The 24,613-nt window shown below is 47.3% G+C and overlaps 1 protein-coding gene and 1 non-coding gene across 2 annotated transcripts; both read left to right on the top strand.

Annotated features, from left to right (window-relative positions):
• Window positions 1-16: 16 nt before the first annotated feature.
• Window positions 17-23,942, top strand: LOC118086437 (ATP-dependent RNA helicase DDX19B). The gene is made up of 12 exons (XM_035118039.3): window positions 17-139; window positions 5,117-5,165; window positions 6,577-6,630; window positions 8,279-8,414; window positions 13,887-13,979; window positions 15,785-15,887; window positions 16,319-16,433; window positions 17,173-17,350; window positions 18,064-18,301; window positions 19,581-19,743; window positions 20,168-20,359; window positions 21,632-23,942. Exons 1-12 carry the CDS (start codon window positions 83-85, stop codon window positions 21,691-21,693), a joined length of 1,440 nt encoding a protein of 479 aa, XP_034973930.1. The 5' UTR covers window positions 17-82; the 3' UTR covers window positions 21,694-23,942.
• On the top strand, window positions 7,114-7,258 carry LOC118088061 (small nucleolar RNA SNORA57). The gene has a single exon (XR_004692921.1). It is a non-coding gene; the product is annotated as a small nucleolar RNA SNORA57 (small nucleolar RNA).
• Window positions 23,943-24,613: the final 671 nt, after the last annotated feature.

Below are 24,613 nucleotides of genomic sequence, written 5' to 3'. Positions count from 1 at the left end.
TAGCGCCTGCGCAGTTCTTTCCGGCGGCTCCGTTGCGGCTATCGCTGCTCAGCCAGGAGGCTCCTTTCTCGCGCGCACCAGCATGGCGACGGATTCCTGGGCTCTGGCGGTGGACGAGCAGGAAGCGGCGGCGGAGTCGGTGAGAAGGCAGGGAGGGGAGAAGCCCAGGTGGAGGGGGGAATCCTTCCTTCTTCAGCGAATATTTATATCATGGGGCTTTTTTCTATTTTCCGTAACTCGCTTTTCCTCTCAAGGCAGCATGTATAGCTTTCCACGCGTTTCCTCCGTGGTTTACAACAGCCCTGCGAGGTAGGGCAGGTGGCCCAAGGTCACGTGGTTATCTCCATGGCTGAGGGGTGGGTGTGATGGACCTTGGGGCTCCTTAGACATTCTCCCAACGCCCCACATTTATTTATTCATTAATTCATTTATTACATTCATATAATTCGCCACCTTTTCCTCCAAGGAACGAAAGGCCCACTCCACCTCCTTCACCCCCGTGTTATCCTTGCAATAACCCTGTGAGGTAGGTTAGGTAGAGAGGCAAGCAACTGGCCCAAAGCCACCCAGTGAGCTTCGAGGCTGAGTGGGGATTTGAACCCTGGTATCCCAAGTCCTAGTTCGACACTTCAACCATTATATCACATTTTCTCCCCTCTCCCTTATAGAGCTTGCTAGAAATGCCCACCAGCCCCGGTCAACCTTGCCTGTGGTCAGGGACGATCGGAATTGAAGTTACAGCCATGCAATTCTTTGGGAACACTGTTCTAACCCCATACACTTCACTGCTTGTAGGTGTGCAATCAATATGAGTGCAATCAATATGAGTGAGCCACCTGGGGAGCCTTTTTGGCTGAAAGGTGGCATATAAACAAATACGGTAGTAATGTAATGTAACTTCCTGTGGAGGTGCCTGGAAGCAGCCTCAGACTTATGCTGTCTGTTATTCCATCACATGCACGTTTTGTGCATTAAGGTAGCATGCATAGTTCCCATTTTATCGTCACAACAGCCTTGTGAGGTACTCTTGCTAGTGAGCATCATGATCAAGTTAGCTTCCCCAGTCTTCGTCCTCTGTGGCGCCCTGCAAATGTTGCTGGACTGAAGTTCCAATCATCCTGGACCATTCACCATGCTGGTGGGGGGCTGGTGGGAGTTACAGTCCAATAGTCTCTGCAAGTCCCCATGCCTACTCTAGCTGCTGCACCACACTATCCACAGTCTGAATTGTGTGACGTAGTTAGCTGAAATAGAAACAGTATTATATGTTACAATGCCATGTGCAGATCAATACTAGTTCTGCCAAAAATATGGAATGAATAATATGCACAGTGAACATTTTAAAGTCTGAATAAATGAACCATTCAACAAGTGGGTAATGTCCAAGCATTGAACAGCAACCTGATGCCAATAGAAAAATAAAGAATGTTCAAGATATGGTAGTTTGTAAAAACTGAACCGGATAGAAAATTCTTCAGTTGGTCTTAGGTTGCCACCACCCTGGTGAAGTTAACGCAGGTGGATGAAAGAAAGAGCTGGATGAAATGTTCTTCGGTAGGTCTTATATAACCATCACCATGATGAGATAAACACAGGTAGGCAAAATGAAGGAAGACCTGTCCTCCGGATATGCAACAGGTTTCGCCACAAGCTTCATCAGTTCAAAAGGCTGCATGGTACAAATAACACTCAAATTACAAAAAAATGTAAATTGTACTTGTTGCAGTACCTTCTTTTAACATTTTATCTGGTGTTCCATGCTGCCTTGGTAAAATTCTGCATTTTTGAAAGGACATGTATTTTCCTGAGATTCCAGGGAGGAGCCCCCGGCTGCTCTCCGCCCCTGGTGCCAGAGCATGAACCTCCGCCACTGCTTGAAACTTTCCTTATTTTATGTAACAAAACCCTGCATATCCCATTCAAACAAATTTGTCATGATATGTGCCCGGTACAGATCTTTACTGTTTATTGTTTAGCCACAGGCAGTGTTAGAAACTGAGATATGAAATCTAGGAGCTAAATGGCACCTTAAATCGTGGCTGCAACAACAATGTCTAGACATTTTTTAATAACAAGAATACAAAGCTGAAGATGAATGAACTCCAGCTAAAATATTATACAGTGGTACCTCGAGTTAAGAACTTAATTCGTTCTGGGAGGTCTGTTCTTAACCTGAAACTGTTCTTAACCTGAGGTACCATTTTAGCTAATGGGGCCGCATGCCGCTGCTGCACGATTTCTGTTCTCATCCTGAAGCAAAGTTCTTAACCCAAGGTACTATTTCTGGGTTAGCGAAGTCTGTAACCTGAAGCCTCTGTAACCCGAGGTACCACTGTATTCATTTTTCACATGGTCTAGTCCTCATCTGAAGACTGCAAAAAAACAAAGCCATGCTTCCCCTGCCCATCCCCCAAATATTCTTAATATTCCTATTATTCTCTTCTCCAGTCTTCGGAGAGTGGCTGGAAGTGGGGATGCAGAAGAAGGTCCTCCTTTCCTTCCACTCTGCAGTTTTAATCTGAAATCTTAGGCGCAGCACTGCGCCCAGAGCTCAGAAACCGCTTGCGCTAATGAAATCCCTTGTTGCAAAATATGCCTAGAACAATGGGAGTTTCAAATGCTGGCCACAGGCCATTCACAAAAATACAAAAATACAATTAAAATGCTATGTTAGTCAAAATATGCTACTGGTTTGTTTTTAAAGTAATAACCCATTGCAGTATCCATTATCTTTTACAACAACCACAATAGTAAAAGCTGTAACGCTCACTGCAAAAAAGGGCTCCTACTCATTTATAGTGCAGCTCACCACTTTAGCAAGAGAGGTGGCAGTCCCTTACTGTCTGACACCCTTCACCCACCTTCATCATTCTAAATTTGGAATGGGGAACCTTTCCTCAGTCGTGAGGAGCCAGGTCCTTCTATCTAACCCTCAGGGCTTTTCCTCAGGTCACCTCCCCATCCCCAAGCTTTGCTTCATGTTCTCTTTGAGAATTTTTGCTGGGCTGAAATGTGTCCTTGGACTCCTAATGCCTCTTGCTTGCCTGGAAGGAGGATAGAGAGGGTTGTGTGTACATAGTAGCACAGGGAGCAAAGGTAGGGTTTAGATCAGGGGTCAGCAAACTTTTTCAGCGGGGGGCCGGTCCACTGTCCCTTAGACCTTGTGGGGGGGCTGGACTATATTTTGGGGGGGGGGAATGATGCAAGAGCACCACGAGTCCCAGTGGCTGCTTACCTGTGTCTTGTGAGTGGCAGGGACTGGCGGCGGCGGTAGAGGGATGATGAGCGGCGCACGAAAGGGCTTCGGAGAGGGGCTGCTTAAAATGGCGGTCACTTGAGCGCTGCTACTGCTGCTGGCACCAACAAAGCCCAGCCCCCTTCCTCCTCTAGGCAGGGCGGGGAGAAGCCAGGAGGAGGGAGGGAGGAGGTGCCGCTGCCTGTGAGGGAGAGGAAAATAATATGCGCACACTCCAGAAGGCAATTGGGCCTGATCCAGCCTGCGGGCCTTAGTTTGCCTACCCATGGTTTAGATTTACTGTTCTGCCCACTTTTGCCTCTTGACTCCCCACACCAGTGGCATGTGGTCCCCTGGAAGGTTGCCCAGAAGGGAACGGACTCCTTGGGTTGGAAAAGGTTTCCCACCCCTGCAGCATACAGTTGCTAAATATTATTGGTAGTGACCTGAAGTGGGATAAAATTGCTTTAAATAAGTGTGAGTATGAAGCTGAAACCACTGGATCCCGTATCTTTTGTTCCACATGTGCATGCATGGCAATTTACCATCTTTGCCGATCTAGAGCTGCTCTCCACGTGCATCTTTCCTTTATTGATCAGATTCCCAAAGGACTGTAATATAACCAGAACTTGAATGGCATTTTGGAATCTAATTGGGGCAAAGCTGCCTGGGTTCTGCCAGCTCTTTTAGTCAGCATTTGTGCAAGGAATCTGCCCCAAAGTTCTGACTCGACCATATTATTTATCTCGGCCACTGGGTGGAAAGCAAAGCAACTGTAAGCCAAGCCTGGATTCTGCGACAAAGATCTCATTGTGCTGGGGTGTGCTTTGAAAGTATGGAGAAGGCTAGAGAATTTGCAACAAAGTGTTGTTTATCCTCTCTTATCTATTAAGAGTCCTCCGTGTTCAGGATTCTAGCCCAGGCACCCCCAAACTTCGGCCCTCCAGATGTTTCAGACTACAGTACAATTCCCATCTTCCCTGACCACTGGCCCTGTTAGCTAGGGAGCATGGGAGTTGTAGGCCAGAACATCTGGAGGGCCGCAGTTTGGGGATGCCTTTTCTAGCCAGTGACACCCTCTTCCAAGAGTTTGGCATCAGTTGTAAGGTGCTCACTCAGGGTGTTACCTCATAAGGACCTAAGAAGAGCCCAGCTGGATCTGTGACAGAATTCACATTTCACAGTGAACATCCAGTAGCCTATGGGAAGCCTATAAGCAGCACATGAGCGCAACTGCACTCTCCCCTCTTGTGATCCACAGCAACTGGTGTTCGGAGCCATACCTCCTGTAATACTGGAGGTAGTACACGGCCATTATGTGTAGTAGTCGTTTATAGAAGTGCTTATCTTCCATGAATTTGTCTAATCAGATTCGAAAGCCATCGAAATTGGTGGTCATCACTACATTCTTCTCCTTTTCCTGCCTCCCCAAGTATTTCTGTATGTCTTTTCCAGCTGACAATCAATATTCTGTGGGTATGGACCATCCACCACATTGCCATGTTTTGGATGTGCTTTTTGATTTTCGCTTCCAGCTGTGGAGCCCCTGGTTCAGAATCTTGCACCTGCTGCCAGCTCACTCGCTGTCAGTGGGAAAACAGCGTTTGATCAACCTCTGTACCAGTGTGTCTCAAACTTGGGTCTCCAGCTGTTGTTGGACTACAGCTCCCATCATTAGGACCAGTGGTCAGAGATGATGGAAGTTGTAGTCCAACAACAACTGGGGACCCAAGTTTCAGAAACTGATTTATACCTTCCCATCGCAATGTGGGGGGGATATACTGGTCTGCCTTATGCCAGGCTGGCAGTAAGAATAACTGCAAATGTACAAAGCATAATGATGAAGAAACTGGGTGATGTGTTCTGTTTTCGTTTTTTTAGATGAGCAACTTGCACCTGAAGGAAGAGAAATCCAAGCCAGACTCTAATGGTGAGCATAGCCATGACTTACTGGGTTGAGCAAGCCATCAACTACTTTTCCTCTTTCCCCCAAATCTTTCTCTTTTTCTGTTTCTCTATTACTTTCTTTTCCTGTTCTTGCTACGCAGCACTCGGAGCAAAAGGCAACCATGACACTGTTGCTGCAGCTAGAATCGTACAAGGCAGGACAACTTAAGGCACAGGTGGGGGAACTGGATCAGCTGGTGGGCCATATCCTTACCTCCTTCACCACCACCACCACCCACAGGCCAAATTTGGCAGGTGATGACTTAAAGGGTGCTTGCTCGCTGGCTGGCGGGCGGGCACTGAGAGCAGCCCTCTCAGTTGCACTAGGTCAGCCAAGCCCAGTAACATCTCTGTGCTGGATGTCACCCTTGATGTTGGAATGGTGCTTGTGGTTTTTTGGGGAAGCCTTCTTGTGGGTCTAATTAGAACCACAGGCGGGATTAAGGCTGCAGGCCAGAGATCCACTGCTGCTGAATCTTAAGGGAATCCAAAGTTGGCTGGGAGGTTACAAAAACAAATCTCTGCGGCTGGCACTTAAACACAAACAATATTGTGGCATAACCTTTTGGGGACCAGAAGCCACCATGACAGATGCACAAAGCAGTCTTCTGAGTTGGCAGGTATTTGTACAAATGGGGTTGGTGGGTGGTAAATGTAACTGTAGACCTGAAATACAATTAGTGGCTGCATCAGAAATGAATACAAGGTTCAGTTTGTTTACTTGGGACTTGCTCCCCCCTAATAGCTGCTGCTGTTAAATTGGCAAAGCAAGTTGGAGCGAGTGAATATTGAAGTACTTGCTTCCTTTAGCAAGAGAGTGATTCCCAAGTCTCGGCTCAGTCCCACAGTATCACGCTTGGTAATGAATTTAACTCAGCTACTGTACTTCAAACCGAGTATTCCCATTCAAATTCCTCCAGATAACTTATTCAATCTATTTGCACCCCACCCTAAATCACACCAACATAGTTCCTCTTCAGTTTATTTACCCCAATTAATTTATCAATATATTCTGCTCCAAATAAGTTAATTACCTTTCTGTTACCCTCGTTTGTTATTCCATCCCACATTATTCCTAGATAAACGCATATTTTGATCAACCCCTCCAAATTAACATGCAGCAACCCAAAACCATTGCCCAGCCAGAAATACTTGGGGCACTTTGAAAAGGATTTGGGAGCCTCTGCCCTGTGGGCAACAATCCCTGCCTCCATGGGTGAGAGATTGGCATATGTAGCCTGTGGGCTTTACGTAGCCTGTAAAACTCTCTGGAAATCTAGCATAGTTGCCTACTTGAACTTCTTGGCTTGTTGGTACAGCATGAAACACTTGACCCATTAAGGATGATGGTTCTGCTTCAGTTTAATTACTGTAAACTGTTTGTCCAAACACAGGAGCAGTTCTCAAGACAGATGACAATACGGAGAAGAATGAAGAGGAGGAAAAAGGTAAGCCTCTCAGACCCTAAAGGGCAAGCTGGGGGAAGTAAAGATAAACCCAGGGGGGGGGAATAACTCAGTGGGTAAAGCATGTCCCGTTGCACATACAAAGTCCCTGGTTCAATCCCCTGCATCTCCAGTTAAAATGTCTGTGGTGGTGGTGGTGGGAGACCTGTGGCTCTCCAGCTGCTGCTGGGCTCTAACTCCCATCAACTGCAGGCAGCATAGCCAGCAGGTAGGGATGTTGGGAGTTGTAGTCCAACAACATATGGGGGCTACATTTCCCTTCTGCGGCTGGTGCTGATGGGAGCTGTAGTTGAAAACATCTGGAACACATCATGTTGATGAAGGCTTCTGTCTGTCTTGGAGAGCCATTCCCTGCCTACCTGGATCAACCAGTGGCATTACTTGTTCCTTTAGGGGTGGAGCCTTAACTCGGTGGTAGAGTGGCTGAACACAAGAAGAGCCTACTGGCTCAAGCCTCAGCCACAGCTTCCTTTTCTTGGCAGGCCTGGGCAGCCAAGTGTCACTGTCCAATTCTTTTATGTCCTGAGGGAAAGCAAAGCCCACCAGGGTTCCATTCATGGTGCCAGCAGCTTTTCCACCTGCTGGTTCTATCTCAACCACTGGGACAAGAATCCCCACCTTTCACTTGCCCCCCTTCACAGTACAGATAATGTTCAGTGGATTTGAAAGGATGTTATTTTTACAGGTGTCCAAGGCCACATTCGCACGGCACATTTAAGGCACTATGATAGAACTTTCAACAATCAGGACTCCCCCCCCCCCAACCAAAGAACTTTGGGAGCTGTAGTTTGAGAAAACTTCTGGGAGTTATTAGGAGGCCCCTGTTCTCCTCCCAGAGTTACAATTTCTAGAGTTCCCTGGGAAAAAAGATGGCTTGTTAAACCATCTTCTTTGGGGGCAAAGCAAGGACTTAAAGTGTTTAAAGCGGTATCATAGAACTTTAGATTGTGGCCCAGGAAAGGAAAAAGTATAAGCCACAAATTACAGGGAGGAAGAGGTGTGTGTGTATCACTGACCTTCTTCCAAAGGAGCCCGGCATATTTTGAACCAAGTTCTTCCTTGTGCGGTACTCCTAAAGAACCAATTTCAGTTCTGGTCTTTTTGTGCTGTTCGTAATAGTCCATATGTTATAGGTATCCAGCCAGTATATCAGTAATCTAGCTGCTATCACCCCTGGCCATTGGCCACGCTGGCTGGAACTGATTGCGGCTGGAGTCCCAACCACCTCTGGAGGGCTGCAGGCTGTTCATCCCTGCAGTATATGGATTAAATAGGCGCTAGGGAACAACCCATATCTCTTTTATTTTCAGTTTTCCCAAAGTGCTTTTACCAAGAATGTGCCAAGTTTGGTGGAGGGAGGACAATATGAGTCGCTGTAGGGTAACCTTGCCAACCTGCTACCCTCCAGATGTTTTGGACTATAGTGCTACTTGGTCCCAGGTCTCTTGGGTGTTCCATGCTGCTACTCCACACAGCTTCATTCAAACAAGGCCATAATTCGGTTGACAGAATTCAGAAGTGGCAGTTGCTGCCGACTTTGATCTGCTTCTGCCAAGGGATTGAACTGCAGACTACTTGCCCCCCCCCCTCAACATTTTCTTTCTTTCTTTCTGTCGCTGCTTCCTGTCAGAGGACCGAGCCGCCCAGTCGTTGCTCAACAAGCTTATCCGCAGCAACCTGGTGGACAACACGAACCAAGTGGAGGTTTTGCAGAGAGATCCTACGTCGCCCCTCTACTCCGTGAAGTCTTTTGAGGAGCTGCGGCTGTAAGTGCCTTTCCCAGCTTCCCCTTTTGAGCCGTGGGCTCATGTTTCCCTGCACCCATTGGGTAAAATGAACTTCGCAGCCTTGCCCCAGTTTCTCCAGAAAAGGTGGCCTTAGCGGGTGGCTGGTGGAGCTGCTGTGTAATTTGTGCGAGGTGGGACTCCAAGTTGCACTGAATGATGTGGAGAAATTCTGGACTGTGTCACTGCAGGCAGAGATACCCATTTCCTCTTGCTTGATTCCAAAATGTGAACGGCTGGGCCATCTACTGTCTTCTGGACTTGATTCAAATTGTTAGGCTTGGATTGTTCATGTCGCAGAAGCAGGCTTTTAGATCTGGCTTGGACCATGGTTCATGGAATGCAGCAAAATAGCTCAAACGATTCTGGAAGAAAATACTCCCACCACCCTTTTGAGATAATGCTTACCCTCCTGTAGTTTTTATTATAAGTCAGGGGTAGGCAACCTAAGGCCCGGGGAACGGATGCAGCCCAATCGCCTTCTCAGTCCGGTCCGGGAACAGTCCAGGAATCAGCGTGTTTTTACATGGGTAGAATGTGTCCTTTTATTTAAAGTGCATCTGTGGGTTATTTGTTGGGCCTGCCTGGTGTTTTGACATGAGTAGAATGTGTGCTTTTATTGAAAATGCATCTCTGGGTTATTTGTGGGGCATAGGAATTCGTTCATCCCCCCCCCCCATATAGTCTGGCCCACCACATGGTCTGAGGGACGGTGGACCGGCCCACAGCTGAAAAAGGTTGCTGACCCCTGTTATAAGTCCTTGCCATTGTTTAAAATAGAACATTAAAATTCTGTTGTCACATTTCAGGAGGACTTTTTGGTTGCGTTCAACCAATACCTAATTAGAGTAGACCTGTTAAAATTATGGACCTCCAGTTACTTGTGCCTATTATCTTCAATGGGTCTGGCTCTGATTGGGACTAGCATTGGATGCAACCCTTAGTTTCTGTTGTGGCACCACTTGCCTGTTAGGGACTAACATCTGGCCCCTCCAGCTATCATTTCCAGGTTAGAGTTATTTCTTCTGAGGCCTGCCATGGCCCAGGTGTGTGAGTTGCATTTGACGCACCTGAGAATGGGAGGCTAGGGGAGCAGGGAGATATTTTGCATCTCCCTAATAACTCTAGTTCATCTTAATTTTATTTTGACTATGTCGTCAGCTGCCTCAAACTTTGGCTAGTAGGTGGGGTATAAATGAATGTTTTGTAATTGAATAAATGTTGCTGCCCTAATTATAGTTGTTGCCTAATTGAGCTGAGTTTGCCGTTGCTGCGAGGGAAGAGAGACTTTGCGTCATGGTCGTGGCATAGAGGCCAATCCGTGCCCTGCATTAGCAGCTGGCAACGTGGGTAGATAATGGCTTTCCCGGCTTTGTTCAAGTCCGTTTAAAGATGAAAAGCATCTGGGCTTAACAGTTGATCACTGTCTGTGCCAAGCACACAGAGTTGCATCTTCTCTAAGGAGAGATACAGCCTCATTTTATATGTCTTGAAAGAAGCCCTGTTGAATTCAGGGGGCTTCTAGAGAAACACCCTGATATCAAATGGAAGAGCTTTGAAGGGGCTGGACAAAATTGGAACTGCTGTTTCCCTCCTCCCCTTCCTGTCCCAGGGGGCATTACGCTGCAAGCTCTAAAGCTGGATCAGAATCTTTTTGTGGCCAATGCCCAGTTCCCCCGCCGCCACCCTTCCCTGTGGCTAGTACATTGTGTGTGTGTGTGTGTGTGTGGTTGCTGCATTATGTGAAAGGGCTAGAGTACCAGTCTTCATGGCAATGCATGGGCAGCGAAGGTGCAGAAAAATGAGATGGGTAGGTGGGGCTGAGCTTCCATTTGCTGAGTGGTGTCTTGGAACAATTTGTTTTTCCTCCATGCTTCTCTCCCAATGGATATACCTCTTCCAGCCTGCTAGCTCTATCCTCCCTGTTCCTGGCCCTAGTCTCCTGTAATATGACCAGCTGTCCCTAACTTTTATTTCCTGTTCCAGTACATCAGGTGCCCTCTAGATGCTCTTGGACTCCAGCGCCCATAATCCATGGCGGTTGGCCATGCCGACAGGGGCTCATGGGAGTTGGAGTCTTAAAAACATATGGAGGGCTCCCTCTGAAGTGGATCTTTACCATGATGGTTCCCATCCCTGCTGCAAAGTTTGCACTGTTCCAGTTTACCCTATCCACAGGGCGATGCGCCTTCTCCTGTCAAGCCATACATACTTGTTTCTGTTGCTCTTCTGGGAAATCCGTTTGCTCAGTGGTGTCGAACACTTTGGGTTGTATCCAACTATGATACACTCAGAGTAGACAAGATTGAACTTCATATTAGTCATGTCCATTAACTGCAGTGGGTCTGCTCTGAATTGGACCAGCATTGGCTACAACCTAGGGTCTGCCACTGATCACTACCCAGTGGCCTCCCTTTATCTACCTGGATAAGAAGATCCCATCTTTAATTGCTTTGTAACATCCCATTCCTGCAGGATCTTCTAGGCAGCCATCTCCTAAAGGGCCCTGCTTCTTGCTGAGGAGCTGAATGGTTTTGTCTGCTGAGGGCTCTATTGTTGCTGCAAAAGATGCTTTCCTCCTTGTGCCCCTCCTTCAGGAGATTGCTACCAACTGGCGACTGAAGAGACCTCCTTTCCCTTATATCGGGTCGGCAAGGTTTACCTCGACTGGGCCAGTTCACTCCAGTGGACATCCCTCCGTGGGCTGGATCACACACGCACATGAACACGCGTGGCTGCGATTTTCGGCATCTGCATCTGCACAGACGCGATTTTCAGCATCTGAGCATGCGCAGACGTGATTTCCGGCACTGCGGAAGCGAGTCCCTGCACCAGTTTAGTGCAGTGCTTGGGGACTCACCAAGTGGGTGGCTCGGTTCGGGGACGGCTTGTGGGCTGGTTAAACGACCCCTGTGGGCCGCTTGTGGCTCATGGGCCTTAGGTTACCTACCCCTGCCTTATATCTCCAGTGGAGTGTTGCAGTCTGCAGCAGAGTTTTCTCTTGTGAGTTTCAAAGGTCCCAAGAGCCCACTTTGCAGTAACTCTGAGCAAGGGCTCTTAGTGTGGTGGCTGCCCCTGTTCTGTGGAACGGCAGTCTGGAAGCAGTTGATTTTTTTTTTTTCTCCAACAGGCTTTCCCAGCTGAATAAATGGGTCTTTGCCACAAGTGTCCACTTGTTAGAGTTTTAGTCTTGTTCTATTTGTGGTTTTAATTGTTTAATTATATGTAAATCACATTGAAGATGGTGGTTTAGAAGGTGATTTTTAAAATCGGTTACAATAATAACTGATAGACGTGTAGAGGGGGGAAGTTGGGGGAAGTTGCGTTAGATTGTACTCTTCTCTATTTGGAGAGCAAAGGATTCCATTGGAAAAATCAAAGGCAAGGCTAATTATAGTGATCTTCAGATAAGTCGAGTCTCCGGTTCCTCTTCACAGCCTACGTGTCTCCTTGGCAACACACTCAAAAGTTCACAGCTTCGCAGATTTCTGGCTTTTTGAGACAATGCCTGGCTTCTTTCCAGAGGGCTTTTCCAGAGCCCATACAGGTCCACTGTTGCGAGGCTGTGATACTTCTGTATGTCGGTTGCTGGAAACTGCAGGAGGGGAAGAGTGCTCTTGTGCTCACGTACCCAGAGACAACTGGTTGGCCAGTGTGAGAACAGGATGCTGGACGAGATGGGCCATTGGCCTGATCCAGAAGGCTGTTCTTAAGAATGTAGGAAGCTCCCTTTGCACCAGGGAGGAGAGTTCGTCTAGCCCAGTGCTGCCTTCTGGGCCCAGTAGCAGCACTTCAGGATCTTGGGCTGAGACAGGTTTTTCCTGTCTCCTGTTACCTGACACTTTTAACTGGACATTCTTGGGGTTGAACTGGAGTCTGTCACTTGAGCCAAGGGTCCTTCCCTACATAAAAAGCTGTCTTTATATGGAGTCAAACTGTCGGTCCATCTTGTTTAGTATTGTTGGCGCTGATCGGTAGTAGCTCTCTGGGTTTTCAGATGGGAGGCTTTGTCTACCATTCCTGGAGATATCAGTGATTGCACTTGCGTGCAAAACTTGCAACTCTTCCCCAGAAAGAATTGTGAGTTTTCATAATAAAGAACCTAAGACACTGCCATACACTAGATAAGCCTGTTTGCTCATCTAGGAGACCCAGCGTTTGTCTTCTCCCCAGGATCTTGGACTGAGAAGATTCTTCCACATCACCTGCTCCCCTGATGCCGGGGATTGAACTTGAGACCTTTTTCTATGAACTCATACCCTGAGCTATTGTTTCTCTAACCCAATGTTCTTCAGCCTTGGGTCTCCAGATCTTGCTGGGCTACAACTCCCATCATTCCCGACCGCTGACCTTGCTGGCTGTGGATAATGGATGTTGTAGTCCAACAACATCTGGGGACCCAAGGTTGCAGGACGTTCTGCAGGCCTGGGGTGGCTAACTTTGTTTGACTCTGACACCCATCAGCCCCAGCCATCAGCTCCCAGTCAGAGAAGGAAGTCTAGAGGGCCACAGGTTTTGCTATTGCTGCTCTAGACGCTTTTCTCCCCACTGAGCTCGCTTTGGTATACAGTGGGCTACCAAGGATGTTCAAAGCCCCCTTTTGCAGTTGAGGCTTCCAGGCTCTCTGCTTCATGCTGGTTTGGGGCACTGCAGTATTTAAAAAGGGAGGTCCATACCTGCATTTTAACAAGGTATAAGGGTGTGTCAAATCTATTTTTGAAAAGCTGCAGAAGGGAAACTGTTTCTTTGATTACATCGCCTGCTGCTACTCCTGCCACAAATTCTAAGGCATCTTCAGTAGCTAACTTTTTAAAACTTTTAAAAACATGCCATTTTTAAAGCTACTGCATTCAGCAGAGACTGGCCCGGGAAGTGTTTGCCTTCATAAACGTGGGATTGGGGAAAGACATAGCATAGGGCTTAGCCTTGCTGGCCTTTTTTTGCTGAGATTGCAGTGTCCAAATCCATAGCCTCTGTTGCTGAGCTTCTGGTGCTGCCTGTTAACTACTTCCTGCCCAACGCACAGTTTCTCATCAGAAAAGCGAGGCATGAAATCCAGCTGCTGGGCAGCCATGTGTAAACTAGGGCTTATCAGATGGTTCGGAAATGGTACAATGGTATAATGTATGTTTTGTTGCTGTGCCCATTTTTCCCTCAGGCCCCACCCAACATTTGCATGTGGCCCTCAGAAGGCTACCCAGAAGGGAATGTGGCCCTCAGGCTGATAAAAATGGTTCCTCATCCCTGTTATTTCTGGTTCCCAGAAGGTCTAAAAGGAAGAAACTTCACCCACAGGTGCAAAAAAAATAATAAAAAATGTTCCGGCAAGCCTCCTATTAAGACAACTGCAAGGCCCAGTCCTGCTCTGCTTCTGCCACAGGAGTGTGCTGTGCCTGCCTTCGGGCTGTTCCTTAGCAGTCTTTTTGCTTAGCCTTTTTGTCTTCTTCCTTGTAGGAAGCCACAGCTGCTGCAGGGTGTCTACGCCTTGGGTTTCAACAGACCATCCAAAATCCAAGAGAACGCCTTGCCCATGATGCTGGCAGAACCGTATGTATTGGTACATGCCTGTTGTAGTGCCTGATGGGTTAGGGACGGGTGTGGGGTTGGCTGGTTATGCCAGGGAGTCAAGAGAGTCTTAAGGCTGGGAGGGGCCCAAAGACTAGGGACGGTGGGCGAGCTTCCCTGTAAAGTTGCCCATCACTTCTGATCTTCCTCTTTCCACTCCCTGCACAGCTTGCAGCTAGGTGTGTTTTGAAAGGCACATGTAGCTCTTGCGACGCCACAATGTGGCCTGACAGGAATTTTCCAGCATCCCGGCTGTAGGAATGCGAGTGAACCCTGCAGAGAGTGCTCTCTAGAATCCTCTGCAACATGTGGGTGTTCTGGGGCAGAGAGGTAAAAATGATGCAAAAGGATTCTAAAGCAAAGCTTTAGATGCAGGCACAGCTTCAGTGGCAAAGGCTGGTTTACTCTGTTAACAGGGGTACACATGTTGGGAAGCTGCAGTTGGCAGTCTGTTCTTAACATTGGTACATGATGTGATGAAATGTTTTATTTTTTGCTCATGGGGGAACCCAAACTAGTGTACAGGCAGGGAAGATGTTCCCAGCCAGTCTCCATCCAGATGCTGACCCAGACCCAAAGCTGTTTAGCTTCAGAAAGGTGGGCTGCACCTAGTCTCTTTTGACCCTAGCTTGGGGCCTCTGCGCCAGCCTTCGCCAACAGGGCACCTCCAGATGTTTTGGACTACAATTACTGAAGTCCATAACATCTGGAGGCTGCCATGCACTTGGAAGCCTGTTCAGTGCAGTCTTCGCATGGCCTCCTCACTGATGGGTTTCCCTCTCTTCTCCCCCAAATGCCATTGGTGGGGTACGGGGCATGTCTGAAATGGCCCGGGCACCTTGATGAGTAGAAAATAACATCCCAAATAAGGTATTTGGGAACTGGGCAGGCTGAGGTGACTTTGGGGTGTACACGATGTTCCCCTATTGTGCCACAAGGGGAGAGACAAAGATTGCAGTTCTCATGCTTTCTGCTGCAACAGGAAAGGGCTGGCATAGACCTGTGCTGTGGGCAGCAGGCAAAAGCCACATACTGAGTGAGGTGGAGCCGCTATGGGAGCTTCCTGGCAGGTGTGTCACTGTCACCAGTGCTAGGAATCTGTGGCGAGATGCCCACGCAGCAGAAGTTGTCCCCAGTTCCACTCACCACACAGAAACAGCTTGAGGTCCAAAGTAGTTTACTGCTGCAGAGGATAAGGCTTCAGTAATACAGTTCTGGGCGTTGATATATATACATACAGCTTGTAGGCTCTGTAGATACAGATATATACAAAGTACAAAGTATTCCTGTTGCTCCCGCAATTCAAGATGTAACACTGACTGACTAATGAGGTGACATGTCTCAATCACTTGCCTAAACAGCACTTCGCTGTTGCCATAGCAACTGGTTTGGCTGACTCTGCCCCTATTGGCTTATCTCATACCTGGGGTCATTTGTGCTCATGAAGGAAACTAACCTCTTCCTCCATGTCTAGTTCCTCCAACAGCCAGGAAAGGGAGTGGTCAGACCCAGGTCAGGAGGTCGGTGTGGTGTGGTGTGTTTGCACCATGCCACCTGCCCTGCTGCCTTGCACTATTACCCTCCTGGTAAGCAACAGTGACCCACCTGATGGCAAGCTCGCAAAGCAGTTCCACCCCACCCAGCAAGATGCTTCTGGTAGCATGAGACCATTTTTTCTGTTCCTGCCATTGGCGATGAGACCTCGGCTCTGGCTTCTGCTTTAATAGTCCCCCCCCAATATACACAAGTCTTATAATCCCCCCACACACTTTGGTGTGTGTCTCCAGTCCACAGAACCTGATTGCACAGTCCCAGTCTGGTACCGGTAAGACGGCAGCTTTTGTCTTGGCGATGCTTAGCAGAGTGGAGCCGGAGCACAGATACCCCCAGGTAACAGCGGGTCTCTTCAGCATAGCCTCTTCTTCTTGCCACTTTTGCAGAGCTCCTCTCACCTCTTTATTTACAGTGTAATTGGCCAATCAGCTGAACAATGAGTTGGATTGAAAGCCTTTTTCCAGCTTAAAGGCCACATTCCCTTTTAGGAAACCTTGTGGGGGTCATGTGCCAGTCATAGAAGGGACCAAAGGCAAAGTGGGCCGAGCGACATGCATAAAAGTGGGGGGGGGGGAGAGAGGGAGAGAGAAAACGGACTGGGGATAGGTTTCTCCCCGGGAATGAATGGCAACCACTCCACAAGCACAGTAGGAACTGAGGCCATGTGGCGAAGGACACTGCAGGGTGGGCATGGCTGCGCCACAGTAACATCATAACATCCACTTGCCTTAGGACAGTGTGCCAGACTTGCCTCCTTCCTCTTGCAGTGTCTCTGCCTCTCTCCAACCTACGAGCTGGCTCTTCAGACAGGGAAGGTGATTGAGCAGATGGGCAGGTTTTATCCAGAGCTAAAGCTGGCCTACGCGGTTCGAGGCAACAAACGTGAGTGTGAACTCCATCCGACTGAATAATACTCAATAGCTCACAAGCAGACTAGTGTACGCAGGCAAGGAAATGTCTAAAAGGGCATATTAAGTCACCCAGGAGGGACCGAATTCTAACTGGAAGGCTTTGCAGGGTTTGTGGGACTGTGGGACTCATCCAGATGATGCTGATAATACCCTGTTTCTCATATTTTAAGACATACCCATAAAATAAGCCATAGCAGGATTTTTAAGCATTCAATGAATATAAGCCATACCCCGAAAATAAGACATAGTGATAGGCGCAGCAGCAATGCCGGCCGCGGCAGGAGGAGGAGGAAAAAAATAAGACATCCCTTGAAAATAAGCCATAGTGGGTTTTTTTGAGGAAAAAATAAATATAAGACATGTCTTATAATATGAGAAACACGGTAGTTTGAGCCAGCAGGATCTGGACCAGACCAATTGGCCCCTCAAGTTGGTGTTTCTATAGTTAACCACCTGGGTTGCTTACAAATGTGGGTTTTTTGGTTGACAGGATTGATGAGCTCTTTTTATGCTGAATTTTAGACATTGGGGGGTGAGGGGCTGGGGCTGGGGAAGAGTTGGTTTCCACAGATGGAAGGAGACGAAGCATAGTTTGGTCACTCCAGCAGGACTCTCCCAGGAAAGCGTTCCCAAGCAGATAGTGCTGCCCTTTCTGGGTCTGCTGAGGTTCTGCCTACCCCACATCTGCCCTTGATCTCTTCCATGAATAGTGGAGCGTGGCCAGAAGATTGCTGAGCAGATTGTCATTGGCACGCCTGGCACCGTCCTGGATTGGTGCTCCAAGCTGAAATTCATTGACCCCAAGAAGATCAAAGTCTTTGTCTTGGATGAGGCCGATGTCATGATAGCCACCCAAGGTCACCAGGATCAGAGCATCCGCATCCAGAGGTAAGGGTGGACTCCTTGTACAATTGACTGGGTGCCTTGTCACCAGTTTGAAGCCGGATTTCCGTGGTGCAGCTGCAGCTGTGCCCACATCCAGTATCCTTCCTGATTTTAGGTATGGTGCTACTACATCGATGGCTACCATTCACAATGGCTGTCCTCTGCCTCCACAGTTGGAGGCAGTAATGCATCTGAGTTTCAGGTGCTGGGAACCACAGGAGGGGAGAGGGCTCTTGTGCCTGGGTCCTACTTGCAGGTTTCCTGCAGGCTCTTGTTTGGCTGCTGGGAGAACAGGATGTTGGACTAGATGGCCCGTTGGCCTGGTCCAGCAGGCTCTTCTTCGGTTGTAGTAATGGTCACTGGTTTAGAAATCAAAGGGGATTAGACACATTTATGGAAAAGGAGAAGTCTTAAAAATGTAAGATGCTGATGGTTGTAGCAGTGATGGCTCAATGGAACCTTCAAGTTTGTCAATGTCTTTCTGAATAAACTCTGCTGGGGGAGCAAGGATCCCAAGATGGCAGTGGAGGACTGTTCTCTTCAAGCCCTGATTGTGGGCTTCTGGGAACTTCTGGTCAACAGCTGTTGAGAAGAATAGTCTCTGGCTAGATGGGCCATTGGTGTGATCCAGTGGAGTTGTTCAGTTCTTACTGTGACTCTCTAGCTGAGGAAAGAATGTGACTTTTCTCCCCACCCCATCCCACCCTATTTCTCAGGATGCTTCCCAAAGACTGCCAGATGCTGCTCTTCTCAGCCACGTTTGAAGACTCTGTGTGGAAGTTTGCCCAGAAAGTTGTCCCCGACCCCAACATCATCAAGCTGAAGCGGGAGGAGGAGACTCTGGACACCATCAAGCAGTATTACGTCCTGTGCAACAGCCGCGAGGAGAAATTCCATGCCCTCTGCAACATCTATGGCGCCATCACAATTGCGCAAGCCATGATCTTTTGCCATGTGAGTCCTTCTTTTGTTTGCTGCTCACCAACCCCTCCTGCTTTTGGCTTCATGCAAATCCAAAACAGTGGTGCATCACTACAAATCCTCCAGTGGGGGCTGTGCTATGGCAGGCTTGCATTTTTTATGTGTATAGGAAGAAATTACAAATATTTCCAACTAAATAGCGGATCATATAGATAGCACAGCAGAGACCCCAAAGCACATAGTATCCTTTTGCAAAATATTTTTGGAGATAGTAGTCATTTTTGGTGGAGGTTTTGCCCTTTTGCTATTACAGTATTCGCAACAGACTGTGTTATTCAGCATTTTCCTAAATAATGGGACTGTTTTTCAACACATTCATGGTCAATTTGTCTCCTTTCTCTCACTTTTATTGTTTTGGTAAGATTTTATCATTTGGCACCATCCCATAGTTTTATAATCCAGCAGTCCAATGCTGGAACATTAGTTTTTTTCTTTATTGAAACTACTTGCCATACAGGCAGCTGTTGGAAAGTGTTATCATCTCCCTGTCCTTTAACAAAACAGTCTTTTACATATCCCAATGTTACTGGTAGCAAATGCCCTATTATATACTCTATTTGTTTCAACACTGAAGTCCAGAAGGGTATTATTTGAGGACATGGCCAAAATCTGTGTAGTATATTGGCACTTGTAGTCTTGCATTTCCATGTTGGTTATTTGACTAAGTCTAGCCAGGGTCAAGTACAACCTGGAGATGAGTTTGTAGAAATCATCTGAGACTAATAGGGAATACGTATGCATCTCCATTCCCAAGTTTTGATGGGTTCCCAGAAACTTCCCAGGATCTTTCCCCAGATCTCTTCCTATATTTCAGGATAGCTATTGGGCATTGTATCCAGATTCACAATTATTTTCCAAGTTTTCTGGAGTAGCATCCAAGTGCTTTGAGGGAAGAGGTGGGGGCATCCCAGTTTTAAAAAGAACTAAATCGGCACCTACACCATCCAATGCCACACTCAGAGAGAGAGAGAGAGAGAAGCTTTTTCCACCTCAGCTCTGTTCTGAACCACTGGGAGGGTGAGTGTCTAATCCTGGCATCATCGAATGAAACATAGGCCTGTTTAAGAGGCTTATGCTCAATGTCGGAGAGGCTGAGCCTATGCAAAGAGGAACTGGGCAGGAAGTGCCTAAGTGGAGTTCTTCCTTTATTTCCCAATGTAGGGTTAAGCAGAGGTGGAAATCCCTTGCCATAAAAAGCCCCTCTCTGTTGGTGTTAATGGAGGTGCTCCTCTTTTTGTTTCACATTTTGCAGACTCGCAAAACAGCTGGCTGGCTAGCCGGGGAGCTGTCCAAGGAGGGTCACCAGGTGGCTCTCTTGAGTGGCGAGATGATGGTGGAGCAGCGTGCCGCGGTGATCGATCGTTTCCGGGAGGGCAAGGAGAAAGTGTTGGTGACTACGAATGTCTGTGCCCGAGGTAACGGTGTACTCCCTGTACTCTCCAAAATTGGCTTCGGGGTCAGGAGGACCCCCGGAATGGGGGGTGCGGGAGGAGAGGGCAAACCAAAATGCTTGCCCTGATGGAACAGTTGCCTTAGTGCACTACTGAATACCTCTCCCATTCGTGCATTGCAGGGGGTTGGACTGGATGACTCCTGTGACCCCTTCCAACTCTGATTTTATGATTCGTTTCCATTTTGTTTTTGAAAATAAAAAATCAGAACTAAGAGAGCTAAGAGAACTTGGACAAGGCTGCTAGATTTTAAATAAATAAATTGGTGGCTGGCTTGTTTGTATGTTTTAAGGGCACATTTTAGGCCTTCTGTGCTGCTATAAACCTTATTCCTTCTATAAAGGAACGAGCTGTCCTCTCAAAATCTCTCAATGCTCTTCTCCCCTAGGGATCGACGTGGAGCAGGTCTCCGTCGTCATCAACTTTGACCTTCCAGTGGATAAAGATGGGAATCCAGACAATGAGACATATCTTCATCGCATTGGCCGCACAGGACGTTTTGGCAAGCGGGGCCTGGCCATCAACATGGTGGACAGCAAGCACAGTTTGAACATCCTCAACAGGATCCAGGAACATTTCAGTACGTCCTGCCATGCTTCTTTCCCCCATCTTTTGTTGAGCATTTTCCTTAAGCAGCTGTTGTGCAACCTAACAGGGCACTTCCATGTCGAATAATTATGTGCGGTTCTGGGTGCTCTGCACCCCACATCAGAAAGGTGGGAGGAGTGGCAGAACCTTGAACCCCTATTGCTGGGATCTCCAGGTGTTGTTGGACTCCAACGGCCCCCATCAACATGGCCAGTCGTTGTGGATGATGGGAACTAGAGTGCAACACCCATCTGGAGGGCTGCAGGTTCCCCTCCCTTAATCTTTTGGGATAAACCACGCATCTCCATCGGATAATGATTGGATATCCTCAGAAACAAGCCTCTGGGAAAACCTCTCTGTCCAAACTGTTTGTGAGGACAGGTGAGGTTGGTGATGCCTCTTCATCCCCAGCCAAAGCAACTTGGCCAGGGAGAATTTTTCTCCCTCCCAGATTGAAGCTTCACAATCATTTGATTAGATCAGTAATCCTCACACTCTGAGAGAGAGCCTGCCAGTGTTGTCCCAATAATTACCTTTTAAAAAATGAAATTGAATGTAATATTTCCCAACCTAGCTGTCCTCTATCTAGCTGCCATCAGACTATGATTCCCATCAGCCCTGGTGGCCAGGGATGGTGGTGGAAAGTTGGGGGGCACCAGGTTGGCTGAAGCTAATTTAATGTCTCTTAGGGGTTATCAACTCAGAAGGCGGTCCACTATTTTTGTGGAAGCAGGCAATGCCAGAACAGAGAGCCATGCCATCGGCTCTGTTCCCAGGGGACTGTCATTGTGTGTGCTGGGACCCACTGCACAGAAGGTGCCTAACTCCCTTCCTCTCTGAGAGATGGTGTCTGTTGCCTTCTTAGGACAGTGGACCTGCCTTCTTCCAATTAGGGTGTGCTCTGAGGCTTTGAGCACTGATTTGTGCAGTAACAAAGGAGGTGGACCTTCTGGGAAGGCAGTCGACTCTTAATCCTGTACATTGGGAGGCTACCCAGAGTGGCTGGGGCAACCCAGTCAGATGGGCAGGGTACAAATAATAAAATTGTTGTTGCTGTTATTACTGTAAAAGTGAAGTGGTATGTTGCTCCAGGTTCCCTTTTAATTGTGAAAAAGATGTTTGGCTGTCAGCCTTTAAATGTTTCTCACCCCTCTCCCCACCTTTTGCTTTAACCTGAGGAGGATTTGGTTTGATGCAATCCCTGGTCGTAATTCCAGTTCTTTCTTGATTTGACTCCACTTTCTCTCCCCCCCCCCCCAACCAGACAAGAAAATTCACAAGCTGGATACAGACGATTTGGATGAAATTGAGAAAATAGCAAATTGAAGCCCGGCTGCTGGAATTGGTGCACAATCCCTCCCACGGTAGCACTCCTACTGCAATTGGATCGCATCCTGATTGGCACACGTCTTAGCCAGTCACACGCAAAGGGACTTTTTAAAGATAAATACACAGAAATTACCTCAACTAAAAAAAAAAGTGGCTGGACTTGATTTTTAAAGAAGTACAAACTTTGGAGAAAGAAGAAATGTTTACAACAAATTTTAACTTCCTTTTTTTTTTAGTTTAGCCTTAAAATGGGAAGATATCTTAAATTCTAAAGATGATGCCAAAACATAGCCAATCACTAAGTAGAGGAGAGAATCAGACACACCTGCTGTGATCTCTGTCAAGAGAAGACCAACATTTTAACCATGGCCAAGTGGTATATTAAATGTTCCAACAGCCCAGTTGTATATAGAGAGGACCTTCCGTTCTTTGACGGAGAGAGCTCGGAGTCTGGCAAAAAGGAGTTTTTGTGAAATGGCGTTTTTCACCTAGAGCTTTCTGTTTCCTAGATCTCTGCAGATCACACTGCTAATTCCTTAGATAGGTGGTCCAGAGGTAATTGCTCTTCAGTAGGCTGAACAATCACCTGATTTTTAACTTCTCCCTTGCAAGGAACATGCCCTAGGAACTGTATTCTAACCTGCTGACCTGCAGCAGCTTTTGGACTCCAAACTCGCAGCAGGCAGCATGGGCGCTATAGTCAAAATATGATGGGTGTGATAGTCCAACTGCATCTAGGGAGGTGCTACACTGACTACCCCTTTTCTATGGAGTCTTGAGAGCCTCAGTCACCACACAGGACTACCCAAGAGCTGCTTGAGGGGAGAGCTGTTGCTTTTGGATTTTTATTTTTGGTTCACAGGGTTGGCAGAGGCAGTATCTGCTGTAGATTTTGGAAGGTCAGGCACCCTTTGCGAGCCTGCCTCCTCATTGCTTCAGGTGCAGGAGTCTCTTTTGGCTCTCAGTAAATGCATGGTCATGCCAGCCTTTGTGGTACCCATGGAGCTGTCTTTGCATTTAAAATGCTGTTGTGACGAAGGATGCCAATTTAGCACAGCGAGTGTAGGGTGTATATCAGTTCTGCCATACCAGAAAAGACAAACCTGCACTACTTCGGTCAGGAAAAGGGATGAAGAGGTTAATCAGCAAGTCCTCCGTTACGTCAGAGTATCAGGCGGATCTGCACTTTGCAAGCAAGGAGCAATGAAATAGTAGAGGAGCGGGTATTAAAGATTTGTTGGTTGCATGCCCCCCACCACCACCCAAGGAAAAGGATTGCAAAGGATGGCTCTTACTCTAGCAATGCAACTGCAAAGCCAGTATAATCTCTTTCCTGAGCCTTGTTTCATTCCCATCATAAAATCTGCCAGCAGGCTGCATTTTAGACAGATATGACAATTCCAATTGCCAGGGTAGACTCCGTCTAATAGGCCAAGTTGTATTCCTGGCCTCTGTAGCAGCTGATCTGGAGGCAGGGGAAGCTCAGCCTTATCTTTGTGCCCTTGTGAAACAAGGGCACAAAGGAATCCATCTAGAACAGGGAATGGCGGACATCTGTCTCGGCTAATTCAGGCCAATTGAGACTAACTTCTGTTGCAGCACAGCAAAAAGGGAGCTTGGTTAGCAGTGTAAGACTGAAAAGTTAATGTGGTCAGGCAGGAAAAGGGATGCAATGTGGGGCCAAAGACTTCTTATACTAATGCAGTTTTTAAGTATGTTTTATCTTGAAAGGGGGGCGGTTTCCCCGACCTCATGACAGTTGGAGGATCGGGACAACCCCCTACTTGGCACAGGAATCTTTAAAATAAAAAAACCTAATAAATGGTAAATTTTGTGGATATATCCATATCCTTTTTTAAAATGGCATTTTAATTATTTTAAAAAAACATTTCAGTTGTTAACTTCTGTTCAATGATGGAAATGTGGAATCTAAATATAAATATATACTTTAGGAAGTGGACAAATGCAGACTCCAATCAATTTGTGTTAAATGGCTTTAAAAGTGGTGGAGCCATTTAAAAAATACATACCAACTTTACCAGGATATATCTATTTTTCTTCCTTGCAAGGGGGGCAGCTGAGTGTGTGCTTTTCTGTGGCAGAGGCTATTCAACCACTTTCTTTATGTAGAACTGCCGAGTGACAATATGGAGAGCATTGTGCTGGTCTTGAATAGAAGATGGGTGGGCCCGCGTGGTTTTCCTAATGTACTTTTCAGTTGGAATAAAGAACCCAAAAGACTGAAATGTAGTCCTGGCTGCCTTTCTCATTCAGATAGACTACTTTTTTTCAGCCAGAGTTGACAATTGTGTGTGTCTGTATTAACAACTAGCTTTGCAGCACTGGACTGGGAATGGGGGGCGCCGGGGGGGGGGGGTAAGGAAAGCATCAAGGCAAGCAATTTCATTGCAGCATGGCCAACTAAAACATTGCAAAATAACAAGTTAAAAAAAATTATCCCAGGACTGTATTTCAGGAGGGATGTTGAGTAAACTGGGCAAGATGAGGTGGGTCTCATGTTTAAGTCTTAAAGGCTGTAGTTTGTATACATCTTAAGGTTTATTGTCAGTGTAGACAATAATGAGCTAGACCAGGGGTAGGCAACCTAAGGCCCGGGGGCCGGATACGGCCCAATCACCTCAATCTGGCCCGCGGACTGTCCAGGAATCAGTATGTTTTTACATGAGTAGAATGTGTCCTTTTATTTAAAATGCATCTCTGGGTTATTTGTGGGGCCTGCCTGGTGCTTTTACATGAGTAGAATGTGTGCTTTTATTTAAAATGCATCTCTGAGTTATTTGTGGGGCATAGGAATTCTTTTCTCTCCCAAAATATAGTCTGACCCACCACATGGTCTGAGGGACGGTGGACCAGCCCACGGCTGAAAAAGGTTGCTGACCCCTGAGCTAGACTGACC

The sequence above is a fragment of the Zootoca vivipara genome, chromosome 6 (assembly GCF_965207765.1).
Source record: "Zootoca vivipara chromosome 6, rZooViv2.hap1.1, whole genome shotgun sequence".
Classification (NCBI taxonomy): domain Eukaryota; kingdom Metazoa; phylum Chordata; class Lepidosauria; order Squamata; family Lacertidae; genus Zootoca; species Zootoca vivipara.
Note: the sequence above shows the minus strand (reverse complement) of the source record. Positions and strands in the feature narration are given on the sequence as shown.